The 25,711-nt window shown below is 38.0% G+C and overlaps 1 protein-coding gene across 7 annotated transcripts in view; it reads left to right on the top strand.

Moving 5' to 3' along the window:
- Positions 1–25,711, top strand: part of fam131bb (family with sequence similarity 131 member Bb) — a 64,097-nt gene that overhangs the window by 28,436 nt on the left and 9,950 nt on the right. For 3 of the 7 annotated variants that reach the window (XM_049480121.1, XM_049480124.1, XM_049480123.1), the window contains exons 2-6: positions 6,519–6,556; positions 13,978–14,083; positions 16,166–16,390; positions 19,023–19,163; positions 25,122–25,465. In XM_049480121.1, the coding sequence (XP_049336078.1) occupies positions 6,519–6,556; positions 13,978–14,083; positions 16,166–16,390; positions 19,023–19,163; positions 25,122–25,465 (854 nt within the window). Of the gene's footprint in view, positions 1–6,518; positions 6,557–13,414; positions 13,451–13,977; positions 14,084–16,165; positions 16,391–19,022; positions 19,164–25,121; positions 25,466–25,711 lie in introns of all 7 variants that reach the window. The other 4 variants (XM_049480119.1, XM_049480125.1, XM_049480120.1 and 1 more) reach the window with 3 other exon arrangements.

The raw sequence follows: 25,711 nt of genomic DNA, 5'->3' as shown, positions 1-25,711 counted from the left end.
TCAACCTGCAGCATCTGGCAGGAATCACATCAACATTTAAGGCAAGAGGCCCTACATGCATATTGCACAGGTCATTGCGGTGTTCTTTAGCTTGCATGGGACACAATACTCTTCTATTTTTTTGTGTCCCATGACATTTGACTTGTCCTGCCATGCATGAACCTGCAGGAGGATGGTGTTTTTTCTGCTCTGTTGCGTTGCTGGCATAACATTTTTTTTTTATTGTCACAAAACTCTGTTGCTATAGAACATCAAAAAAAGCTAGATACGTTTTTAAAGTGATGTAGATTAATAAAGTCAAAACAGAAGTTTTTGGCCACAATCCAAAGGGGGTGGATCTATCATGGTTTGCCTTATGTTGCAGCCTGTGGCATTGACAATCTTAAAGCAGTGGAGTGCAGATCTCTAAACATCTTTTACAAAGTAAAAGATAAAATAGCTTTGCTTTTACTGCAGGAACTTTTTATTCCCCTGCCATAAAAAAATACTGAAAATAACATTTGTGAATAGACCCTAACAGCAACCAGCTTTGTATGCAAAATGACCCAATCATTTCAACATTTTTTTCAAGCTTGACTCTTTAGGATTGCTGTTACCTATAGAGCATTAGGATCTTCTGGAAATGTTGTGCTTTATGTTTCATTACATACTGAGGCTTTTAACCGTCTGTCCAACCAAAAATGAACAGGTTAACATGAACGACAGCTATGATCTTGTATCTCAATTTTTACAGTTTTGCACTGTTTGACATTTTTTAAATCTTTTGGGATCTGCCATACAGTGAGAATATATAGCATCAATTTAATGTCTTTCAGCATTTAAATTGATGCACTACTTTGGATTTCTGAGTTTTTTTTAATAACAGATAATATGCCGACGCTCCTGGTTCCTTACAGAGCTTGCCAAGCTATTGAACTATGCACTAGAGAGAAGGGGGAGGAGTGATATAAATAATTAATCTTTTATTAATTGGCCAAGTGAAGCCCAGTGTTTTATTTGTGCATGTACAAACTAGGGCCTCCACTGACCCCTAATTTCATCCCCACACCTCTTTGTTGTGTGTTATGTGCAGGAAAAGATGAATTCACTCTCTAGGTCATTAGGTTAGTAGGCTAAAGTACGAAGATTAAGAATGACCATAAAGGCAATGCAGTAAGTAATCAAGTTAATCAAGTTCATTATGGAGTGACTTTTTCCACCTCATTGCATGCATTTGTATGGTGCGCATTAGGGTCTTCTAGAGCCTTTGATGTGTGAAAAGCTCCGGGCTGCACATTAGACAGTAATAGATCCTTCCAGCCCCACACACCGATACAAGGTAATATATCTGCAGGCAGCACTGTGGTGGCAAAGGCCACATAATCCACAGGTACAATGCCTCTGTAGAGCTGAGGTTGTACTTTCTATTCTGGCTGTAAAGCTTAGTGCTGTACTGGGCTGATACTGAATGCGGTTTCATCTAGCCCACTGTCATGTAGTACTGTAGTGTCCTTTAAAAAATATATTTTTTTTAAATTCTAGATTTATTATACTTTACCAAAAACAGAAATCTTCTGGGGGGAAAAGGTGTTTTATAATTTATTTTTCTAAACCTACATTGAGGTGTTTTGTGCTTTTTCGTTTCTTTTGTTTAAGGTTTATTTATTTGTTTCTCCTCTAGTTATTTTTGCTATTTTGGCAAATGCTCACCCCAGATATAGGCTGCATGATTTTGGAAAACAAATTTTTTTTCTACATTATACAATTATCATTAAAATGCATTAAAATTTCTCCCAATTTGGCTATCCAATTATCCCACCCCTTTGTGCATCCCCATCACCAGTGGCACCTGCGACCCTAGGAGGATGTGGACGAGCACACACCTCCTCCGACACGTGTGAGGTCAGTCACCCCTTTTTTCAAGCTGCTATTGATGAATTATTGCCTGAGCAGCTAGCGTGCTCGGAGAAAAGCACAGCAGCTAGGTTCCGATGCATCAGCTCACAGACGCCTCGTGCCGCCCGGCGCCACCTTTAAGCGTGATGGGGAGAGAGTGCCATCTACCCACCCGGAGGGAGCATGACCAGTCGTGCTCCCGCTGAGCCCCGGCAGTTGATGGCAAAGATGCATGTGCAGGGGTTTGAACCTGCAACCTCCTGATCATAGTGCCAGTGCATTAGCTGAACCATACGGCGCTCCCATGAAGTTTTTAAGTAACAATAAATTAACTATTAAAACATATACCCTGATATAGGCAACACTTGAAAATATTTTATTGAGCTACATATACTTTAGTAATGTGTAATGCAACAAACGTCTCAGCTTGTAGAGAAGTTGTAGAGGTTTCTAATAATGTCCTGGGATAATCTATCCCTTGCAGCTCAAATGTTCTTATGCAGTTCCTGCTGATTTTGCAGTAGGAGTAGGCTGTTAATAGCATGTCCAAAAGCATTCCACACATTATTAATCAGTGATAGATCTGGTAATGTGAATGGCCATTGCATAGTGTCTGTATCTTCAAGGCAAGCTTATGAGACGGCAGCAGTGTGCAGATGAGCATTGTCCTGTTGAAATAGCACAGTGGAGTGTGCATTCAGTAAAGTTAGTGCCACTGGTTGCTAGACCTAATTAACAAAACGATAGATAGTCTGTCAAAGTGTCACACCATGACACCAGACCTTCTGAAAGTGTCATGTTTAAACCATCTTGCCTCCACACACGGATTAGTTAATTATCTTCACCAAGACAAAAGCGTGAATCATCATTGAAGACACTCCATGACTGGCACAACCACCCACCAAGTTCCGTCACTGTTGTTTGATTCGTTCTACAGAAAAAAAACTATATTTTTGACAGAGTGTATATTGAAGTAATAAAAAATACAGGAATCTGAAAATAAATTAAACCATATAGTATAAATAAAATCTATCTCTGGAAGATACAAGAGTGCAGATGTTCCCTTTATGTTGAGCAGGAAAAATGTTGTAGCATGAAATTTTTTATATAATTTGACATTGCATGTTCTGTGATGACTATTGCTGAAACTATATATTGTGCAGCCCGATCTTAGAAATTATATTTCCTCTATTGATTAAAAATAAACTCACATAGGTTCAGACAGTTATACAGAGTCTGGTGATTGGTCTGGCCGAGGGTCTGGGAAGAGAGCCCAGACTCATTTTCTGTTATGGCTTGAGCCTAGACCAGGTTGTAATATTCAATACATCAACCAAATTAGAAGCACTTAAAAACACTGCTATTGGATGCTGCAGAATTTTGATAGTTGGCATACATTTTGGTGACATCATGCAAAACTTATAATGTGTAATTTTTTGCCATGCTTTTCTGTGCCTTGGTCACTTGTATCTCTTGTACTTTTCATGTGGTCTTTCAAGTGGTCTTTTCCACTGAATTTGTTGTGTTATTACAGTGTTACTCTAATAAGGCAAATGTTTGCTTGTGTCAGGTTTACATCTCCCTATCCTCTTCAGTCAAGTGCTCTTGCATGCTACCATAATAACTGTGCTATTTTTGTGTTTTATTGTTGCCCCAGCATTGCTGTTTATATGAATGAGTGACAAATAATTTGATTGACTAAAAAAGATTTCAATCAGTCACTACACCCCTTTTTAACTTCTCTTCTGCAAACCTTGCACTGACAATATGAGTGTGTTTTTTAGTTTTTTAGCAATGATTTACCAAAGCAAGTGTTGATATGATAACTATAACTAATAATAGACTATGAAGAGAGCTTTGAATATGTTTTAATGGACACAGTGATGTAAATGTAATGCATTTGTATTAATATTATTTAAATTTATTTAAAAAATTGTGTTTTATTTAGGAAGTACACACTTACCGCCCAGATATGGAGAATTGTAATTTCACAGGTGCTTAAAAAACATTTTAGAATATTGTAAATGTAGATGTCTGTTGATTAATAAGAAATTTGGCATGCAAACAATCTTTTAACGTTGTGGTGTTGCTGTTAGGCAAAAACCTTGTATTATGGTTCACATTACCTGGAATAAATGTTTTTGTAATTTTTACATTTACTTCCATTACAAATTATGTCTTTTCATTCTCTTGTAAAGTTACCAGTTTTACCACAAGGTGCATCGCAGTGTTCATTGCTATCTTACACCCCGTCAACAGTCTTTTTTACACCTTGCATCTTCGCTGTTAAAATAGCAACAGATCTTATTTATATTTCTAGGCAGATGGGTGTGGTGGTCTGGAAGTAAGGTGTGTACAGGTAAATTTCTAGGGTATTGCTATCTTGGCAATGGAAAACATAGGTGTGGCACTGACCTAAACAATATAGACCTAAACAACAGTCAGATATTTATTGCTATCTTGGCAACACAGGTGCACAGCATGTGCTCAGTGCACATACACCCCGCTCATTACACACACACAGAATTAAACAATTAAAATCTGTGTCTTTCTGTGACTTTGTGTTAAAATCTTAGGTATTTTAGTTTTTTTTTGCTGTAATTAGGTGAATCCACCCAGTCCTAGTTGGAACATATGCACAGATTAGCTGCTTTATTAAACAAGGAACTAGCATTAACTCACTCAGCAATCCTGCATTTTAATCCATGCCAAACAATTCATCTGAACACACACACACACACACAAACACACACTCACAGTTTAAGGTCACAGACCCAAACATGTCTCATGGTGCTGAAATCATGCCGCTCTGAAATAATAATACTGATTAAATAAGGAAAAGCCGCTTGGAGACCTGGATGTGTTTAAGCTGAATTAGCAGAGGGACCTGCGTAATTAAGTCATCTTTAATTAGAACTGAACTATTAGAAGTAGTGGGGGGGGGGGGGGGGGGATAAATAAATAAAGGGGTATAATTTGCTCACTGGTTTGAGAGAGACCCTGGTACAGGTGACCCATTTCATTATTTTTTATTTTCTTTTGCTAATTATGAAGCTGGTCGGTCTGTGAAAGCTAATTCAATCCATTCCAGTCGAGGAAGTCAGAGCTCATAAGCTCTAGAGAGATAGAATGAAAGAGAGAGCAAGAGAGAGGTAGGGACAATGAGAGGATTCCCTTTGTTTGCAGTGGTCCTGTTCTCTTTCTTTTTTTGTTGACTCATTATCAAATAAAAAATAAATATATTATATTTACACAACATTACTTAGTTAACCCTAAATGCAGACATATTTGGTCTGATCAGTGTAGTGGGGACACAGTAGTTGGAGCATATAATTATTTATAAAAAAGGTCAACTAAAGTAATTGTTTTGCCCTTGGGAAAAGCACTTAACCCTCTCTGCTACAGGGGGATGTAGAATTGGTGTTCCTTTGCTCTGATACAAGCTTTTTCAGCTGGGATCTGTGAAAACCCAGGGGCAGGGATTAGAACATCAGGCTAAGCAGTCACTGTTCAGCCCTTGATCGAGGCTCTTTAACATCACTGCTTACTGGCTGCTGCAGTGGATGCCCACTGCTCTTTGCATGCATGCTCACTCTATGTGTACAGTATGTGTTGGTTTACTAGTTTGAATATAAACATAGCACAAAAAGTAAGGGACTTTGTGTTTATTTCTTTGTTGTAAAAATGCTTCTTGGCAACAAATATTTTATTGTTAGAAGCCTCACTCTAAACAATTCTGCATCTTGGTATAAGATTTATTGCCATGATATTGTTATGATACCTTACTTTTTGTGGTATATTTATGTATTTAATGCATTAATGCGTTAAAGGCAAAGGCCACATTTCATCTGTGTCTAACACAAATGGTGAATGTGGTTGTCTTTGTCTTTAAACTTCTTCATATGTTGTCAGTGAACTCAACAGTTACTTGATATGGCAGAAAGACTCCGCAAGATGCCATAATGGCTAATATTGTATGTCTTATTGGATTATTATGTATGTGCATCTGAATAATTATTTTACTATTTTTATAGTATACATCATTAATTGTTAACTGCATTCACCTAAATTGTTTTAGAGGTTTGTGAATGTTTGGACAAAGAGGAAAACTTGGTAGATTTAATGTGTTTAATAAATCAGTGTTTTATAAAGTATGTTTTTCACCTTATGCCTTATCCCTCCCTCTTGCCACCTCCTCCCTGTTATTGGAATCTTTCTTGAAGGTCCAGCTGAGCTAATAATGAAAGCACAGCAGGTGTAAAGTTAGGTGAAAGGTGTTCAGGCCTGATTGGATTACACTGTGGGCATATAGTCTATATACACTTTATGCTGGAAATATCAGTATAAAAAATCTCCCCACTAGGAAAATACCATAGATTATTATGTGTTATCAATGAATTTCGGTATAAATATTACATTTAATACAATATTTAGTTGGTTTAGTTATGACTGAGGATCGGTTTGTTATGACTAATATAAACATTCCCCAGTTAACTTCAGAAAAAAGACATTTCAATTTTTAGGCATTTTGTCTTATTCTCTCATTCCCACCCCTTGTTCTCTGTCGCTGATCTATCATTCTGTCAACCCCCCATGAAGTTTGTGTCCTAATTTCGCCTCTTTTTCTCTGCTTCTCTCTGCAGCAGCAGATGGGGTTCCAGTACAGAAGGATGGGGAACAGGTAAGCCTGTACAATTAACAACAGCTTTCCCTCTAAACGAGCCAAATCTCTCCACAGTCCCGTCCCACACGACTGAACCCTGCTTAGGAGAATAGAACACCCTGGTCCAGGATGGAGGCCTACAAGTCGACTTTTGCAGAAAAAGATTTCATCTGATGCCGGTTGAGAAGATAAATGCCTCTCTTAGCATGTTCATATATTAAATGTCATGAAAGGAACCTGACTGCTGCTTCTATTAGAGCTGGCTTGTAGCTTGGCTGCAACAGTAGTTTTTTGTAGTTTTATTTTGGCTGCAATGATAATGCTTCCAAAATGTGGTCTGATTTACTTTTATTAATGTAAAATGAAAACCTAGTCCAGAATCTGTAGTTAAGATCAGACTGCTGTTTAGGATGGTTAGTGCACTCTCATTGTGGCATTAGCATCACCATTGCTACATCACATCACATCCATTTCTCTTTAAGTCTTTCTTCTTTTCCATTGCTATAGATCTACAGTATTGCAAATACTGCTAAACATGTGCATACATGTGCATAGAGAACAACACCTCCACACACCTTACACAGATGCACATACACGTTTTTTCATTGCATGAAAGGCTAGCAGTAAATGTCTCTCTTCTAAAACACACAGAGCAGAATGAAGCAAACTTAATGGTATTTTCTTCGAGATAAAGCCTTATCAGAGTAATGACATATTCCTCTGTCAACAGAGGGCTTGTCGCACTCACAGCCTCTCCAAAAATCCACTAAAAGTTATCCCGAAACACGATAACCCTTAGGCTAATAGCTGTTCACAATGTGTTTGAGAGGATATCAACAGTTGTGAGATTGTATCTTTAATAAGGAAGTGGCACAGACAAATATGGCATTTAAAAGATAATGAAGAGTCATCAGCTGCAATGCATACAATCATAAAAAGTGCTTTGTAAGAGAGTCTCAGTACTTCACATAAAATTCTCTCTGGTAAAAAACAATAATAAAAAAACACAGAAAGAGTTTCAATAAATCCAAAGCTGTCAGCTCTAGGTATTGTTGGAATGTACAGCACCTATACAATGTTATTGCTTTCATAAAAGATTCATAGACTTCCTTGCAAAAATAGAAAAATAATCATGCATAAATGGATAAGATAACATTTTATTAATCCCTGAGGGGGAATTAGAGTCCTCCAGCAACTTACACACAAGTAAACAAAGCTGTAAGAAAAGCCAGAATAAAAAAGTATAACGTATAAAATAAAAATATATAGTGTGCTCATACCAGTATGTATGTATTTACAATATAAACAGGTAGCTAACTTAAGTTAATTAGGTAGTTACAGTTACAGAGTGTCCATATCAGTAAAAGTGCAATACAGTATTAGCATGTCGAATGAAATAGAGTATAACATATTTTAGTATACAGTTTAAATATATTACATTATACACTAGTGACTGACCTAATTCAACAGCAGTCCAGACAGCAAGCGATTGTAGTAGGAAGACACCTGTCTGGAAAGTCCAGTAACTGGATTATCGGTATTACTGATGTAACACTGAACACAACTCTGAGAAATGCTTATTGCACATTATAAATTAGGTTGCGTGAAAAACCAAAATGTTTGCACCATGTTTCACTTTGAAGTCAGTGTGCATGTAAAAAAAAAATGATTTCCAGTGGTAAAATTTAATTGCTAATGGTGCTAGCCGTTCTAAATCATTTAAAAAATATATATACTTTTTTTTTCAACTGTACATACACTGCTGTACAGACGTCTTTTTAAAAATGTTTTCAATTATTTATCTTTTCTGATGAGTCCAAACATTATGACCCCCTGCCTAATGCACTCTGGTCCTGCACATTTCACTAAAACAGCTCCAGCCCACTGAAGCATGAACTCTGCCAGACCTCTTAATGTTCCCTGTGGTTTTCTGCACCAGGATTTTAGCAGCAGATCCTTTACGGCCTGTATGTTACAATGTGGAGCTGCTGCAGATTGGATTTCGGAAAACATGACCTTGAACCCTTCAACTAATACTCCTACCACATTGTGCCTGGTCACAGGGGGCACATTTCAAATTGACACCCACATAAATGCCTGTTTTAAGGGTTTTCCAGCAGACCATTGCCAAGAGCATTACTCTCCAAATGCTTGTCTGCTTTTTTTATTTCCAATCAGAACAGTTCAATCTGAAGAGAGAGTACAACACTACTATCTAGTGTAAAATATATTGCAATACTATAATAATTGTGGGTTTTTTTTGTCAGTAGGAAAGTGGATGCCTGGGTGGGTTGGGGTATGAGGCAGGACAGCAGGAACTGATCATCCAAAAACATAGGAAAGAGACAGAACAGGGACAAGAATGGAATAAAAAAGGAGAATTCAGACATGTGGGATAAACTGGTCCAGAGGGCAGGCAGACAGCATTACTCAGACTCCACAAATCAGACTCACACCAGCATCTAGCAGACAGGGGCAGCTCAATGTTACTCAGGTCTTTACACCTGCCCCTTTGCGCTATGTCCAGTACATTGATTACAAAACCTAGTATTCTTAGTTTGCTTAGAAATACAGCTCTGGAAAAAAAATTAAGAGACCACTTCAGTTTCTGAATCTGTTTCTCTGATTTTGTTATTTATAGTTAAAGTTTGAGTAAAATAAACATTGTTGTTTTATTCTATAAACTACGGACAACATTTCTCCCAAATTCCAAATAACAATATTTTCATTTAGAGAATTTATTTGCAAAAAATGAGAAATGGCTGAAAAAAAAAATAAAAGATGCAGAGCTTTCAGACCTCAGAAAATGCAAAGAAAACAATTTCATATTCATAAAGAATTTAAACAGTTCAGCTTGGTTTGATGGCTTGTGATCATCCATCTTCCTCTTGATTATATTGTAGAGTTTTTCAATTTGATAAAATCAAAGAAACTCATCATTTTTAAGTGTTCTTGATAATTATTTATTTTTTAGAGCTGTATATCGTATACACACAGATCAGTGAGTGATAATCAATGAGTGGTCATAATGTTCAGCTCATCTGTGTAGTTTGTAGAAGTTCTATGAATCATAAGTGACTAAAACATCATAAATAATGAAATTACATCAGCTGTATAATAAGGATTCCCAAATATATAAAAACCCTAAAAGCCTCTTATTTTTGTTTTGCAGCAGACAACCTCATCCTTGAATATGCTTTTATGAGCAGCTCTCTTGTGAATATTTAATGTAACACTGACACAATTCTCGTTAAATAAAAAAATAATGTAATAAAAACACAAAGATGGCCATTGCATCCGCACACACGACCAAACAGCTAGCAAACAACAGGAGACAGCATTCCCCTTTAATCATGTACACAAAGGCTGTGGACCATACCTAGCCAACCTTGCCCTGGCCACCCTTTGTGCCTGGCTAAGGCAGTTCTCTGTAGGCACACAGAGAGGAGGATAAGCAGTGATATGCTGGATTCAGCCCGGCTTTCTAAACAACAGCCTGAGAGGTGGGTTTAGAAGAGTCTGCACAGTCGACCGAAGGCCAGCAGGTTAAAATATATGACCCTGTGTGTGACCATTCTGTCTTACACCTCCAGACTTTGTCGTGTTTGTGGTGCGTGGGTCTGAATGTGAAGGTCACAGAGTCATTAGTGCCAACCACGAGCCGTGACAGAGCAGCCCACACGATGCATGGTTGCATTGACGGAGAGGACTGCTCATTGCCTCAGGCAGCCGTAACTCACCTGCGGTCCTGCAGCTGTGTGTCAGTATCCTGCAAAGCATCAGCTCTGTAGAGCAGAAACAACACACACACAGACAGATGGGCCTGTAGTGCACAATACACCGGGCAGCTCTCTGGAGCTAAACAGAAATACTGCTTCAGCACTGCTGTCTCGTGTCTAGCAGATCTTGTAGACGTTCTATAGTGTTGTTGTGAGTAATCAATTAAACCACATTGATTAAAAAGTTAAAATGAAATTGAATGATCCTGCATATTTTAAATTATACAGCCTTCAGCAAAAAGAGCCTTACAGACACAAAAGCATTGCGGTAATATACCCTGTGTATATAGTATTCCTATAGTGCTAAGCTAATGTCCTGACTAAATAATACTATACACAATACTAGTCAAAAATGTGGACATATCTTTTCATTTAATGTTTTTAGTATTTTTTAAATGCATATTAAAGTCATCTACACTATGAAAGAACATATAAGACATAATGTAGTAAAATTAAAAGTGTCAAACAAACCAAAATACATTTAGGTGCTCGGAAGTTGGGTGCTGTTAATTTGCAGATTCTGAGGCTAGAATCTTATTCTGTGCAACAGAGGTAACTCTTGGTCTTCCTTACCTGGGAAGATTCTGATGAGAGCTAGTTTCATTATAATGTTTTTGATGCTCTTTGTGACTGCACTTGAGGACTGCACTTTAAAAGCTCTTGACATTTTTCATATTAACTGACCTTCATTTCTTAAAGTATTTATTTCTATACCTTATTGAGTAGTTCTTGCCATATTATGGGCTCTTCACTGTATACCTGTTCACGTCACAACTGATGCTCCCAAACACATTAAAAGGGCAGGAAATTCAAGTAATTAAGCACAGCTGTTAACTTAAAAATCATTCTTGGTGACTCTTGCTTATAAAACTGACTGAGAATATCCCAATATGTGTCAAAACTGTCATTTAAGCCAGAGGTAAATATTCTGGTTTGTTTTACACTTTTTTCTAAATAATTCCATATATTTCTTTATAGTCTGGATGACTTTAGTAATATTCTACAATGCAGACATTTAAAATAATGAAAAAACTGGTGTGTCCAAACGTTTGACTGGTAATGTATGTACATGTACTGACAAGAGAACTTGACTGGGCTGCAAGAAGGAAAAATGAAAACACAGTCATTCATATCTAAAAAATAGAGCACCCTCTAATCCAGGGGTATTTTATTAAAATTTAATAAGGTCCAGTTAGAGAATATTTTCTCAAGCCATGGTCTAGACTATAATAATGTCTAGCTTGCACTATGATTTGGTACCATATCCCGAATCTTAAAGTAGCCTAGTAGTTATATCTTAATTATATCTTAGTCAAATCAGTTTGTTTTATTATCAGCAATTAAATCTCAAATTATATTACAAGTATAACTATAACTTTAATTCAGTATATTTCATCATTATTGTAAGTTTTTATACGGAACTAGATGAATTATAAATAACTCAAAATAAATGTGCCCTTTTCATTTTAGGTAAAATAAAAAGTGCCTAATAGAGCATGTCATGTGAATTAACTTTATATGCTTTCTTCTCAGACCTCCGTTTCTCTTCTCTTCCCAGTATAAGTTCATCATAGTACATAAATCTGATGGGATAAGTAGTGTCATGAGTCAAAATTTAACAATTCTCTGAACTTGGGTCAGTCTGAAACTATAAAAACAATTAGGATATCAGCTGTTAAGTTCTGTTTAGACTACAGGTATTTACTTTGCAGAACAAAATCTCTCAGACACTATTTTTTTCATCATGTACACTTAGATCCTTACCGCAGCAGTTAGACCAAATTCCAGCTACAATGTGCTTTGTGGTACTTCTTGTATTTGTAGCAGAGCTAGCTAAGCAAAATTAAGCTTGAATCAGCAGGCCACTGTAGTATTCCACACTCACAGTAGTGAACATTCAGCAGAATAAAAAAAAACATATGGCACAATTCTATTTACTCCTCAGTGTATCAAAAAAATCTAGTTCAGGCAACAATGGATCATATCAAGGTAAATGTCTAACTGAATTTAATTGTTACACCCTTACAATTTAACAGAAACTGCCCTATTCTACAAATTTTACACCTTAACTGACTAAAACTAAACCCTCAGCAAAAATAAACCAGCCAAATACTGTATTTAGTGCAAAACCATTTCTCACTAGCAGGATGTCTTATTTACTAGGTGCCACAGTAACTTGCCTAGTATAGAATGGAGTGAGCAACGTGTCACAGTGACAACCCAGAGCATGTGTGCAGTAGAGATAGCCCTGCTCTCACTGCACAGCCTCATGTAAGGTCTTTCGCTTGGTTTGTTATAGTCTGTCTGTCCTGTGTGTTTGTCTGTCTGTCTAGGCAACAGGCTCGAGGCACATGCAAGCTAATTAGTAGTGTTTACTCCAGTGGTTTATGGAAAGTAACTGCCTCTACTTGAGTGAGCTGCCCTTATGTTAATGAGTAACTCATACCAGAATATGAGACCTACACAGATATACGTACAGTGAGGAGGGCAATCAAGGTAGTCATTTACTGTAAACCGTCCGAGTATGATGCGCTTCCACAGTGTAGATTTTCATGATACAAGGCCACTTCCCTCAGGAAGAGCTTTAATTGCTGCCCGTATGTCTGTCTGAGCTAAAGCTTTTTGCAATTTACTTAGAATCTGGCTAGGATTCATTTGTAATGAATAGCACACAAGCAACTGTAGCAATTGCATTGGCATGAGAAGGGAGACTCATTAGATTGCTGCATATTTAGACCGCTATAAAAAATGGACTCTTGCGTTTATTACTTCCTCTCCTCTCTTGGGACTGGCCTATGTTGTTCCTCCTCATTTTCTCTTGTGAACAAAGATTCCCTCTCTTCTCCTCTCTTTCTTCTGTTTCTCCTTCAACTTTGCATGTTTTTAAACCTGCCTTCTTCTGTCACAATCCCTCTCCCTCCTGTCTCCTTTCCTTGCTGCCATTCTTGCTGTTTTCTCCTCTTTCTCCATTTCTCTCTTTTCCCATTATACTTTCCTTCTTTTTCTCTTTCATGCTCTCTCTTTGTCTCTACCTCTTTCCCTCCTTCCCTCCCTCTCTCTCTCTTTTTCTTTCTTTCTCTCTCTCTTTCTCTCTCAGCATGGCCGAACAGACTTTTCATGGGATGGAATCAATGTAAGTGTTGTGATTATCATTCCCATATTTTTAACATTCTTTTTTCTTTCTTTACCTGCCTTCTCATTCACGTTAGAATTAGCTTTAGCGTTATTTCCTCCCTTCACCTCCTCCCTACTTCCTTGCCCTCTGGTCTTTATCGACAGTGGCCTCGCAGTGACTTTCTCGTTGGTGTGTAGCTGCAATAGCTAGATCCTATTGTTTACCAAATAAACTGCACTTCCCAAAAAGCAACAGGATAAACATCAAACAGCAGGCTGTTGGGAAATGTAGTATTTTGTCACACCCATGTTAAACCAAGGTGCTAAATCTGTGTCTCCCTCTCACTTTTCCTATCACCTCTGTCCTTTTCACTCCTTCACACATTCCTAAAACCTCACCACACTCAAATTTCCCTCTCCTCCGTGCTGCCGTGCACTTCCGCCTCCCTCACTTTTCCTCTTCTGCTACCCTTTCCTTTTTCCTCCCACCACCCATCCCCTCTCTTTCTCTCTCCCCCCTCTCGACTGTCTTTCTTCCCCTTCCAGCTCTCCATGGAGGACACGACCTCCATCTTGCCCCGGCTAAAGAAGCGGAACTCCAACGCCTACGGCATTGGCGCTCTGGCTAAGTCCTCTCTGTCAGGTGTGTCAGGTGTGTGTCTGTCCTGTAAACTGGTAACTGACCCCATGTTGGCTCCAGTCTGAGCGGGTGTGGTGGAGATGGAGCCAACATGGCCCCTTGTGGGTGCCCTTTTCACTACCTGTTTCCCTTTGCAATGCTCACCAATGGCATCACAAGCCATTGGTGCGATATCAGATGTCAGATACGATCCATACCAAGAAAGAAATACAGATCACTTACCCACGACACATTTTTCATACAGTTGTTCATTTTGGGGAGTGGCGGCCGATGGTAACTGCAGTGGTTCTTGTATGTAAAGTGCTTTGTGGAGTGTAGCGTGAAGATCAGTCAGTGTTTTGTGTAGTGTTTAGTGTCTGTCTCTCCAATATACAGCCCCAAATCAGAAAAAGGTGGGACAAATTAAATGAATGCAACATTTCTTTTAATTACTTTGGATATTATTTCAGTGCAGACCCAAGATGATCCCAATATATTTCATGTTTTGGTTTGTTAATATACATTGATTTTTCCATTTCAGTCCTGCTCTAGGTTCCGAAAAAACCTAGGATGGGACAATTTAGTGCCAGAAATAAGGTTAAAAAAACTAATAAATGACAGGATTTCAAACAGGTGATGTAATCATGATTTGACACAAAATCAGCTTCCAGGAACAGTTTATTCTCTTTGAGAAGCAAAGATGGGCAGAGGGTCTCCAGAAATGTTTAAAAACAATGTTCCTCAAAGAAAAATGTAAAATAATTTTCATATTAAGCAATACAATACAGAATACCATTCACAAATTTTACTTAAATCTTGTTCAAAAGTGGCATTGACTTAGATGGGCTCTGAGGCATCTTAAAAATTGAAATCTCGAAAATTACATTGAGATGTAAGAGCAACATATGCTTCTGTCAAGATCTTCTCTAGGGATGTCTGTGCATGTTTAACAAGACGGTAAAAGCCACATGCTGCACACAGTACAAAGACATGGCTGTGGAAGAAGAGGGTACAGTCCTGAGCTGTCCACTATAAGGAATGTGTGGAGAATTTGGAAATGAAAAATGCAACAATAGTGACACTGTACTGTTTTAACTTTAAGAGTTTTTTTTTTTTTTTTAAGAAGAATGGGTCAAAATAACACCTGAAACACTTCATCACTAGAGATACTCAGTACCTAATTTTTTATGTGTTGTGAGAAGGAATGGTAGCATTACAAAGCGGAATAGGCTTAAATGCTTAACGATCCAACTTTTATTTAGGTACATATTTACAAATGAAATTAAAAACGTGGAATATCTTGTGTTCACACTGTCTGCAGTTTGAACACTGTTTCTGATTTGGGGTTGCATTTCACATCTGTGTTCTTAAAAACTGTAATGTGCAGTCAAGTGCAGTGCAGTGCAGTGTTAAGTTCTTCCTCAAAATTTCTCCAAAAGCCACTTCTTAACTTTTTAACATTTAATTCATGTTCATCCTTTCATTTAGCATCACTGTGGCATGGTCACTAGGTCTACTGGCATCACTCCTCGTGTGGAATACTGCATTAACATCATAAAAGAATTCATGAGGCCATTTCCCCTCGGAATGGTATGAAAGAGGTCACATATAGAGTGTCCTTTAGTAAGCCAGCAGCAAATTATAGCCTGAGTTCAGCCCATTACGAGACCCGCTGTGTGTTAAATAAGCCTAGCTGAATAAAAGACAGGATTCTAATAAGGGGAGAGGTCCTAATGCTGCGTGCAGATTTGCGTTAGTGCAAAGAGTGATCATTCCAACAAGCCATAGTGTCATTCCTCAGACTGCATCCTCCTCTCCCTCCAATTAACCTTCTAACTCCACCTTCATCTTCCTCTGTCAGAGACATACCCACCTCCTCCCCCAAGTTAATTTGTGAAAAGTCCCATAACAGCTCCACATTCCCCTAATTAATTTAAAGCTTCCAGCTCATTTGTTCATGTCACACCCAGCCGGGCCCAGAACATGTTTTATTTGCAACCGATCTTCCTCCGAACCCCACCAACATCCTTTCTTTATTTTTTAAATCTTGTCACCTCCTTCTCTTTTCTTTGCTCCCTTTCTTCTCTTACCTGTCTTTCCATTCTTCCACCCCAGGAGTGACACGGTCTATGAAGGACAAGGTGACAAAGCCAACATGCATGGCCCAGGGTCGTGTGGCCCACATGATCGAGTGGCAGAACTGGGGCATGCAGACGGTGGGAGCGGGGGGCACAAGCGCCGGCCGAACATCCACCCTCCACCTCCAGCAAGAGCGCAAACTGGAGAACGATGCCTACAGTGACCTCAGTGATGGAGAAAAGGAGGCACGCTTCGCTGCAGGTAAAGAAAGAGATGTGTGTAAAAGAAAGAAATATTGTATAGAAACAGGTATATCGTGAAAAATTGTGCAAATCGTAGTTCACTGGTGGGCATCTCTAGTCCTGGAGAGCCATATTCTGACACAGTTTTTTCCTGACTTTACGCACCTGTTAAGGTTTTATAGGTCTGACCAAGGAAATCAATACATTTTGCTGGACCCAAATATTTTAAGTTCTTCAAGTGACACCCCTGTGCCCTGAGCCACTCTACACACTCTTGGCATTTTGTCAAGCAGCTTCAGGAAAAGCCTCCTGGGATGATTTTCCAGCACTCTTAAAGAATTGTGCTGAGTATGTGTTGGAGGGAGGTAACAGATAGGTTAGAAGACACACTATTCATTTTTTGTATTTTATGCACTGCAAAAATGAAATATTTGTGAAATAGTTTAATTTTAGGCAATTATAATTTTTTCTCTGATAAGAATTTTTGCCTTATTAAGCATTGTGTAATTTTAAGATTATTTTGCTTATTTTTTTGGAACAATGATCTTAATCAGTCTTTTTTAAATTTTAATTTAATAAAAAAATTTCACCTTATTTAAAGTAACTAGAACTTAAAATAAGCCCAAAAAAATCACCATATTTATATGTCCAAAATTAAGCCAAAACAAGCATTTATTTTTGCTTGATTTAAATCTTAAATCTTGTTTTAAGAAATCTTGTTCAGAAAAATTTGCTTACCCCATTGGCATGTACGTTTCAATTTACATATATTTTGTCTATTTTTTTTGGGAATAGATTTTTTGCTGTGTAAAAACTACAGGGTTTGTACGGTCATGAAAATCCTGGAAAAGTCATGGAATTTCAAAATAGCAATTTCCAGGCCCAAATGAGTTTTGGAAAAATAAAAAAATACCCAGAAAGTTTTGGAAAAGTAATAGAAATTGCAATATAGAAATCTTAATTTTTTTTTAATCTATTAACGGAAAAAAGCTATTTTGAGCTACCAAACACATCAGCTCAGAGTTTGTACAGTAATTTAGCTCCAGTTATTGATGGGAAGGAATCGGTGTACATTTTGATTGCTACACATTGAATCATGTGGCACAGTGATCGCCACATTCACTGTATTTAGCTGCATTCTGACAGAGAGTTTCCTTATATAAGAGCTTTGGTTTAAAACTTAATTTTCTGTCTCCTTTCTGTGATTTTGATCTGTACCTCAGGTCTCAGTAAATATACTGACAGATCTGAAAAGCTTATGCATTTACATGGCTGCCAGATATTAAAATATTAGATAATGGAAATGTTTTTTCAATAAGCTATTTGGACACAAGCCTCAGTCTGCGGTCTGCTTTAGAAGCCTAACCTAAACACTGCCTTATTAAGTTCTACAAATTGATTGGAATACACACAAATCTATTTTTAAGTACATATTTACTGACAAAAATAGCTTCTCAATTCAGCAGTCACTTTGTAAAACTCATTACTTTCTGGCACACCTGCCTCTAACAGTAGTTCTTGCAGTCTAAGCAATATGAACAGGGCAGCAGTGTGCTGAGGGTGTCTGATAAATCAGTATATAAATAAATACCTTTAAAAAGGGATGTTAACTTAAAGGTGCATTGCTGATACATTTTAGTGCTCACAAAAACCTCACATAGATGCATTGAAATGTTACTTAATTGATTGATTTAGGCATGAGCATAAACATTAGGTTTATAGCATACCCACTTCTTACACACTAAATGAGTTGGCTGCCAAAGATTTTTATAAAAAATACGTTTTACAGTGTACAATTAACAACTAGGGGTGTGTATACTTTGTAAAATGTAAATATAATTAAAAGCAAGCCTGTCATTGTTTAAACTGCAATTTGTGAACACTGTAATATGTTCCTGACTAAGACAAATTTCTATTTGTGGAGAAGAGAGGCTGTCTATACATATGTAATCTAATTATAGAATTTATTTCCATGTAGAATAAGCAATCTGCTGTCCTTTCACATTGCATCAGGTGTTACTACCAACACAGTCTTAACACCCCTCATTTGTGGTGAGCAGCTTACATGAATGGTGTAAATCAGGCTGAATGGGTGATAATATGCTATTTGTGGTGGTGATAGCGGTGGTGGGAATATGGCAGCCCTGTGCAGAGCTATCTCGTTCTTAATTCATGGTGTTGTGCCTAAACTGATGGGACCTTGTCCTCATTATTTAAGCTTGAGGCCCAGAGTAATGCGATCATGCTTCATGTGCTCCTTCTCGTAAGGTGTTCCAGAAGGAGCAATATGATGGAATAATATGGTGGAAAAGATTAGCAGTTTGAGAATTTCCCGTTTGAAGAGAATCAGTAGAGACAGGGAAATGTAAAATGCAAAGCTAGCACAAGTTGAGCATCATTGATTTTGATCCTAATATCACATTGTTCTGTGACCGAGAAAAATGAGCCAAAGACACAAGCAGCCATTTATGAAATGACAAGCAGTTCAGTGTAGCTGGAGGCAATGAGTTATTGTGGTTATTTTGACCCAAATTTTTGTTTATAACATAAAAAGCACATTTTTTTGTCAGAATATTATCTAGGGTATGGTAGAGCAGTTGAGTTCTGCCATTTACTGTCCTGGCTAACCAGTGTCTATTTTCTCTGGAAAGGGGTACTGCAGCAGTTTGCAATCTCCGAGGCCACTCTGCTCGCCTGGACCTCCATGGATGGAGAGAGCATGAGTGCGGGCTCCAATCAAGGCAGCGTCGCCCACCTGAGTGAGGCCAACCAGGAGAGCATCACCAGCCGAGGTACAAAAATACAACCATCACAATGCAATGAATTCAAACTTGTGGGGCTGCATGATATACTGAGTGTACCAGTATATCATAATATTGACATAGCATAATATTTAGCAAAATTTTGCAATATGTTTGATAGAAAACAAATTCTAATTGCACAGTATGATTCTAATAAAATAGCAGTAACCTGGTCTTGACATCAACATTATTAACCTATATTATTTCAGACATTTTTATTATTAAAATTGTTATTTATTTTTATATATTGTTTTTGTTTTTACATTTTTTACACCTTACTCATGTTATCCTTAAACTGGCAGTTAACTAAAATGTATAATATATAAATGACTAGGCACTTCATATATTTGTGAATAATAATATCAGTGTAGCTAATGCTTGTATTGTAAAAATATTTTATCATATGATACAGTACAGGCCAAAAGTTTGGACACACCTTCTCTTTTTCAACGTGTTTTTTTTTATATTTTCATGACTATTTGCATTGCATATTCCCACTGAAGGCATCACAACTATGAATGAACACATGTTGAGTTATGTACTTAACAAAAAAAAGGTAAAATAACTTAAAAAAATAAAATAAAATTATATATATATATATATATATATATATATATATATATATATATATATATATATATATATATATATATCTGATTACTGCTTTGCACAGTCTTGGCATTCCCTCAATGAGCCTCAAGAGGTAGTCACCTGAAATGGTTTTCCAACAGTCTTGAAGGAGTTCCCAGAGGTGTTTAGCACTTGTTGCCCCTTTGCCTTCTCTCTGCGGTCCAGCTCACCCCAAACTTGTTAAGTACATAACTCCACATGTGTTCATTCATAGTTTTGATGCCTTCAGTGAGAATCTATAATGTAAATAGTCATGAAAATAAAGGAAACGCATTGAATGAGAAGGTGTGTCCAAACTTTTAACCTGTACTGTATAGTAAAATCGCCCCTTAACTAATACTTTGCTGTTGCATGTGGTGAATTACCTTGGGCAGGATTTGACTGTACTGTTGCTTAAGCACCTGCCCACTGGTTTATAAGCTCACATGGAAGACATTGATGCATGCATAATTTATTTACCTGTACTTGGTTCTGTGTCTCCATGCCATTGTAACAGTGTCAGTCCTATCATGTAAGGATTACACAAGTTCCTTGGTCCTGTCCAGTTCAATCCACTCTTCCACAATGTTGGTGCACATTTCAGCTATTGGTGTATTTCACCTTCTTGTATTTAAGGTCTGTTCATTTTGCTGGCCAGACAATGTGTCCTTGGGTTTTATCATATCTGTTGAACATGTTATACACATACCTAGACCTGTAATCTCTAGAATTGTCATCCTGGAATGGATGGAGACTCACAGTATTGTGTTCTGACTGGATACTAAGCTAGTGAAAGTTAGCGGAAGTGTGATTTAAAATACACAGGAACTCTCTAAACAGTGAAATAATTTCCTGACAGAATTGGTGCCATTATTAATACAATGGGGACATGTAGTCGAGTATTAGAGCAGAAATTATGCATGCAAGTGTAAGAGATCTTGTTTTTTTGTTCTTTTAGAGTGTATAAGGAAAATTGCAAGATTACCGATATCTGTAGCTGTCAGTTAAATGCTGCTGTTGTTCCCGATAGAGATTAGGTTTTGAAACACTGAACTATTCCTTTAAAGTCTAATACGATTTTGTGAATATGACATATGTTTAAACCAGCCTCAAGCCTTTAATACATGTCCACTGCCAGTGAGGCTTTAGCTGAGGGAGAACTGATTAGATGTAGGAGATTTGAATAAGCTTTATCTTGTCTTTTCTCTGCTGGGATCGCTTTCAATTTTTGTCATTTGTAACTTATTCAAACCAAGGGAGATTACTGTGAGAGCAGGATCATTTTAAAAGAGGACATTGGAGGTGTTTTCAGAGTATAACAAGGGGTTACCCTCATCCACCTGATCATAAATTCAGCACACACTGGGGCTGGAGGAAATGAGGATCCAAATGTCTGAGACCTTGACTCTCTGAGGATTGAGTGTGATTGCGTGAAAGACCTGAATTTACCAGAACTTTTCACAACCTCACTGAAACACAGGGCAAAGGTAAGAAGACAAGTTAAACACACCTGTTATATTTATAGTAATTTTACTGCGTTTAAAGTGAAGAAAGACTGTAGAAACAGTATAGACTTATTGCTTCAATTTCTAACTTTGAATCATTTTGGGGGGTAATACACTGTATTCCTAATTATTATGCACATGCCATTTTTGTTTGTTTTTCTGGCAAATACTGGCAATTGCTTTATTGTTATTTTGAGCAGAATACAAGAATATGCTGTTCCAAATTATTATGCTGAATTCAGTTTTTCAAAGCATCCAGTGAGTCGTAATGACTTTCATGAATTTATAAATGAAAATTTGTATTTGCAGATCAAGTTACATATTGCTATATGAGCCCTTTAACAACTCTCCCATCCATTAAACTTGTAAGTCCATGTACAGTTTCTGTTTATATATCATTAGATAATGAGAGCTGCTGGTTTAAGACATACTGATCCCCACCCTCATAGATCTTCCTATTAAGGATGCTCCACAGTTACTTAATAAGATTACGGTCAGGAGAAGATAGTGGCCATTTTATGCCCATAACAACAATGGGTCCATGATGTTTTTTGCAGCATAGGATGATTCATTGTCCTGCATGAAAATTATTTTAATTCGCAAGGCACGGTTGTTCTTTATATAACATTGCAGAGAGTGGTCTGTTAGGAACTTCACACATCATATAGAATTCAGTTTAACACCCTCAGGCACCTTCTGTCTCATTCCCAATATTCTCAAATCGACCTTCTTAATGTCACATTATTTTTGGAACAGGTTGGCCATTTACCAGCTGTCTAGAACTCTGTCTATCTGGACCACCCAGTGTAGCACAGCTTTCATCAGCGAACAAAAAAAAAACTGTTAAAAATAAGCCTTAAAATGAGCATTCACATATTTCTGAGCCCAGTGCATCTCTTAGGGGTGGCGGAAATACAGGTTTATGCACAGCTGCCAGACTCCTGCAGCCAGGATCCTGCAGAAAGATGTTCTTGATACTCCAGAAACACCAGCAGCCTCACCAGCAGATACTTGTTTGCTGGTCGACACTGTGTGTTTTTATAGCTGCTCTTTTAACATGATTAATTTATCTTTCCTAAATAAGCTTTTTTTCATGCTTTTTTTAAGACAATGTCCTCACAAAAATATTTTTTCCTCCCCATATTATAGGAGTATTATGACTTAGCAATGTGAAACAACCTCTTTAAGCAGATTTCTCTTTAATGAAGCTCACCAGTCAAACTGACCAACAAACATGTCAGAGATTAATACCAATTGTCTACAAAGATATGACAAATAAAAGAATCAAACACTTTTAATACATTCTCATTTTACTAAAAATCCCACTTGCGTAATAATTTGGAACACCATCAGGGATGGCTTGGGAACACCCACACCTATGTAAGTCATGAGGTGTTATCTTGTGAATGAGGTTGATTGCACACTGGCCAGTGTGCTCATGGCAAGGTGACATGCATTATGGGAGTTTGATACCTGGTAGAAAGTGCCAGACTGTTAGGGTAGGATATTCCATTTCAGAAGTTGTGCAGTACGTTAAAATTTCTCGATTCCTAGAATCAGTACGCACCGCGAGCAAGACAGTGGGTGTTAATGATCGTGACGAGCGATTGTCCATGTAAACAGACAATGAGCACTGGCAGAAATTACATCTAATCATGCATCCTACATGATACTAGTTCCTGTCCCATGTCATTTGAAATATCAGTGTACTAGAAGATAAAGAAGTATTCTCCTGAACAGATATTAAGCCTATTCATAGGCTTTATTTTCCTTTCAATTGAAAATCTCTGTTTAAAATGCTGTGTAGTACAAGACTAGGCTTAATCCCTGTCTGGAAACCTGGAAAAGGTTAATAAAATCTTAAACCTTCCTATATCGTATGTAAAATTTTGAGTCTTCTGCCTTTACTCCAAAACCTCATCTGTGTTTACATCTTGGAGAGATGAGAGGGGAAAGAGAGAGAGAGAGGGAGAGAGAGAGAGAGAGTGAGGGAGTGCAGGAGACAATGGCCTGAGAGAAAAAGCACTGCACAGCTAGCTGAGTGTGTTTTGAGCTGCAGCCGCTACGCTGCATTACAAGAGCCGTTTTCCACAGTAAATACAGAATCTCATTTCTGGCCTGCCTGGGGGGTGAGTGAGCCGAACGCTCATTTTACATTCAGAATGATGACCACAGAGGTTGGAGGGGGAGACGGGAAGATTTGAACTGCAGGGATAGTACACTGCCGTATCATTATTCAGTGTTATTGTTATTCAACAATTGGCTCAAATCTCGATCTTGTTTTTATAGCGTGGTGGCAGCTTGAGCAGCTGGGATGTTTGACAGTACTGTTGACTGACTGGCATTGTGCTGAAATGTGGAACGACTGAGCCACTTCCAGTGCTTAGTCTCGGAGGGTACTGGTATTCGTTGACATTCATACCAGCGCTCTCCCATTTTCCTTTACCTTCAAACTGCATTTAAAAGAGTTTTTAAATGTGACGCCTTTAGCGCATCTCCAGAAGAACGTGTTCTGTTAGTGAGACAGAGCCTGCAGTTACGTGATGAAATGCTCATGAAACATTTCCAAGGCAACCGTGCCTCCTCCAGCTTCGTATCAGATCAATTTATGGACACATCATAACTCACTGCTGGACCTACTGACAGGTTATGTAACTGATGTTCACATTCACACTAAGAAAACAGCTCTTTTTTTATTCTTTGCTTATATTCGCTGTATTCGTTGTTCATTGTCAGTCAGATCGTTCAATTCAGTTAAAATGTATTTCTGTAGGGCTTTTCACCACAAACGTTTTCACAAAGATAGAGTTTTACAGAGAGACAGGGCCTTCTCTGGTCGACACTGGACAGCACAACAAATACACAGAGTTGCAGAAAAGGATAACAGGAATAACTGGATGGAGTGTGAGATATGGCTAATGTGAGAGCAGGTTTTGAATTATGAGGATGTGTGAGCACAGCATCGCAGCAGTGTAGTGCAGAGCCAGGTTGGACAACACTGGAAAAACACTGAAAATGTTCTTTTATTAAGCAGAGGCTTCCTTCATAGTGTCCTGCTATAGACACCCTGCTTATTCAAGGCTTAACAGATTGTAGACACATGAATACAGATGCTAAACTTTACCTAAAATTCCTTCAAATCGTTGTCCGTCATTTAGGGTTCTTTCTTTACCTCATTGATGAGTCTCCATTGTGCTTTTGGGGTCATTTTCAGTTGGTGCCCACTCCTTGGAAGAGTAGCCACAACCCAAATTGTCTCCATTTGTAAAGTGTTTGCCTTACTGTGAACTGGTGATTTCAAAAGTCTTTAAAATCACTTTATAACTCTTTTTAGCTTTATGTAAATCAACGTTTTTTTTTAAATTGTAGATCCTCCGAAAGCTTTTTTTCCCCACAGCACTGCTCACATATGCGTATTCTTTTTGTGCGGAGTGAACTCAAAAGGTTTGAGTGTTTGTTTATCAATCACATTATCTCCATACTGGCAGGACTCCAGGTATGCTTGACTTTACTAACTTTAACTAACTTTTGAGGTCAGCAACATTGGGGTTCACATACTTTTTACTAGCACTATGAGTTTTTTTTATTGTTGTTCAGTTATGACATGATTATAATCTTTTTTTAAATTATTATTTTAGGCACATCATGTGTCAATACAGTCTACTTGGAGGAAGATCAGATCACATTTTAAGACAAATTTATGCAAAAAAAAAAACATGAAATTCCAAAAGGGTTGACATACTTTTTCTTGCCACTGTAGTTACATCTATGACTAAATCTGGCATGAGCCGAACAGTAAAGATGAAAAACAAACACTTCCTTTCCCCACTCTCAGATCAGATACTGCACCACTCCTCTGCTGAGGTATGGCCTCACACATACGTCTCCCAGGGCCTCTACTGCCTCTCCTCTTCAGATGCCTGGGAGCCAATCAGCAACGAGCAGTCGGGTGTGGCCTCCCCCGCCACCGGTTCCTATGTGATGACAAGTGGGACTTCCTGCGAGGGCGGCTTTGATGGGAACGCTGCTGCTCACTTCCTGTCCCAGCAGCAGCAGCAACAGCAACAGTACAGCCTCCAGCAACACCAGACCCTACAGCAGATACAGCAGATACAGCAGCTGCAGCAGATACAGCAATACCAACAACAGCAGATCATGCAGTATCAGCAACAGCAACAGGTGAGACACCCACCAACACTGGAGCAAGGACCACCAATGAAGAGCCAGACACCCATTCACAAGCAGTTTTCCAGCTTAAAGTCACATGTATTACCATTAGTGCTGTAACAATTTGCAAAATATATTATTTAGATCAGCACAAAACAAATATACAGTAACCAGTTGTTAAACATTAATACACAGTAAGTAGTCTTATTGCCTCTTTTATTTTAACTTATGTCTTAAAAAAAAAAAAAAAATGAGTTG

The sequence above is a fragment of the Astyanax mexicanus genome, chromosome 6 (assembly GCF_023375975.1).
Source record: "Astyanax mexicanus isolate ESR-SI-001 chromosome 6, AstMex3_surface, whole genome shotgun sequence".
NCBI classification, from domain to species: domain Eukaryota; kingdom Metazoa; phylum Chordata; class Actinopteri; order Characiformes; family Acestrorhamphidae; genus Astyanax; species Astyanax mexicanus.
The sequence above is the reverse complement of the archived record's forward strand: the minus strand, read 5'-3'. Positions and strand labels throughout refer to the sequence as shown.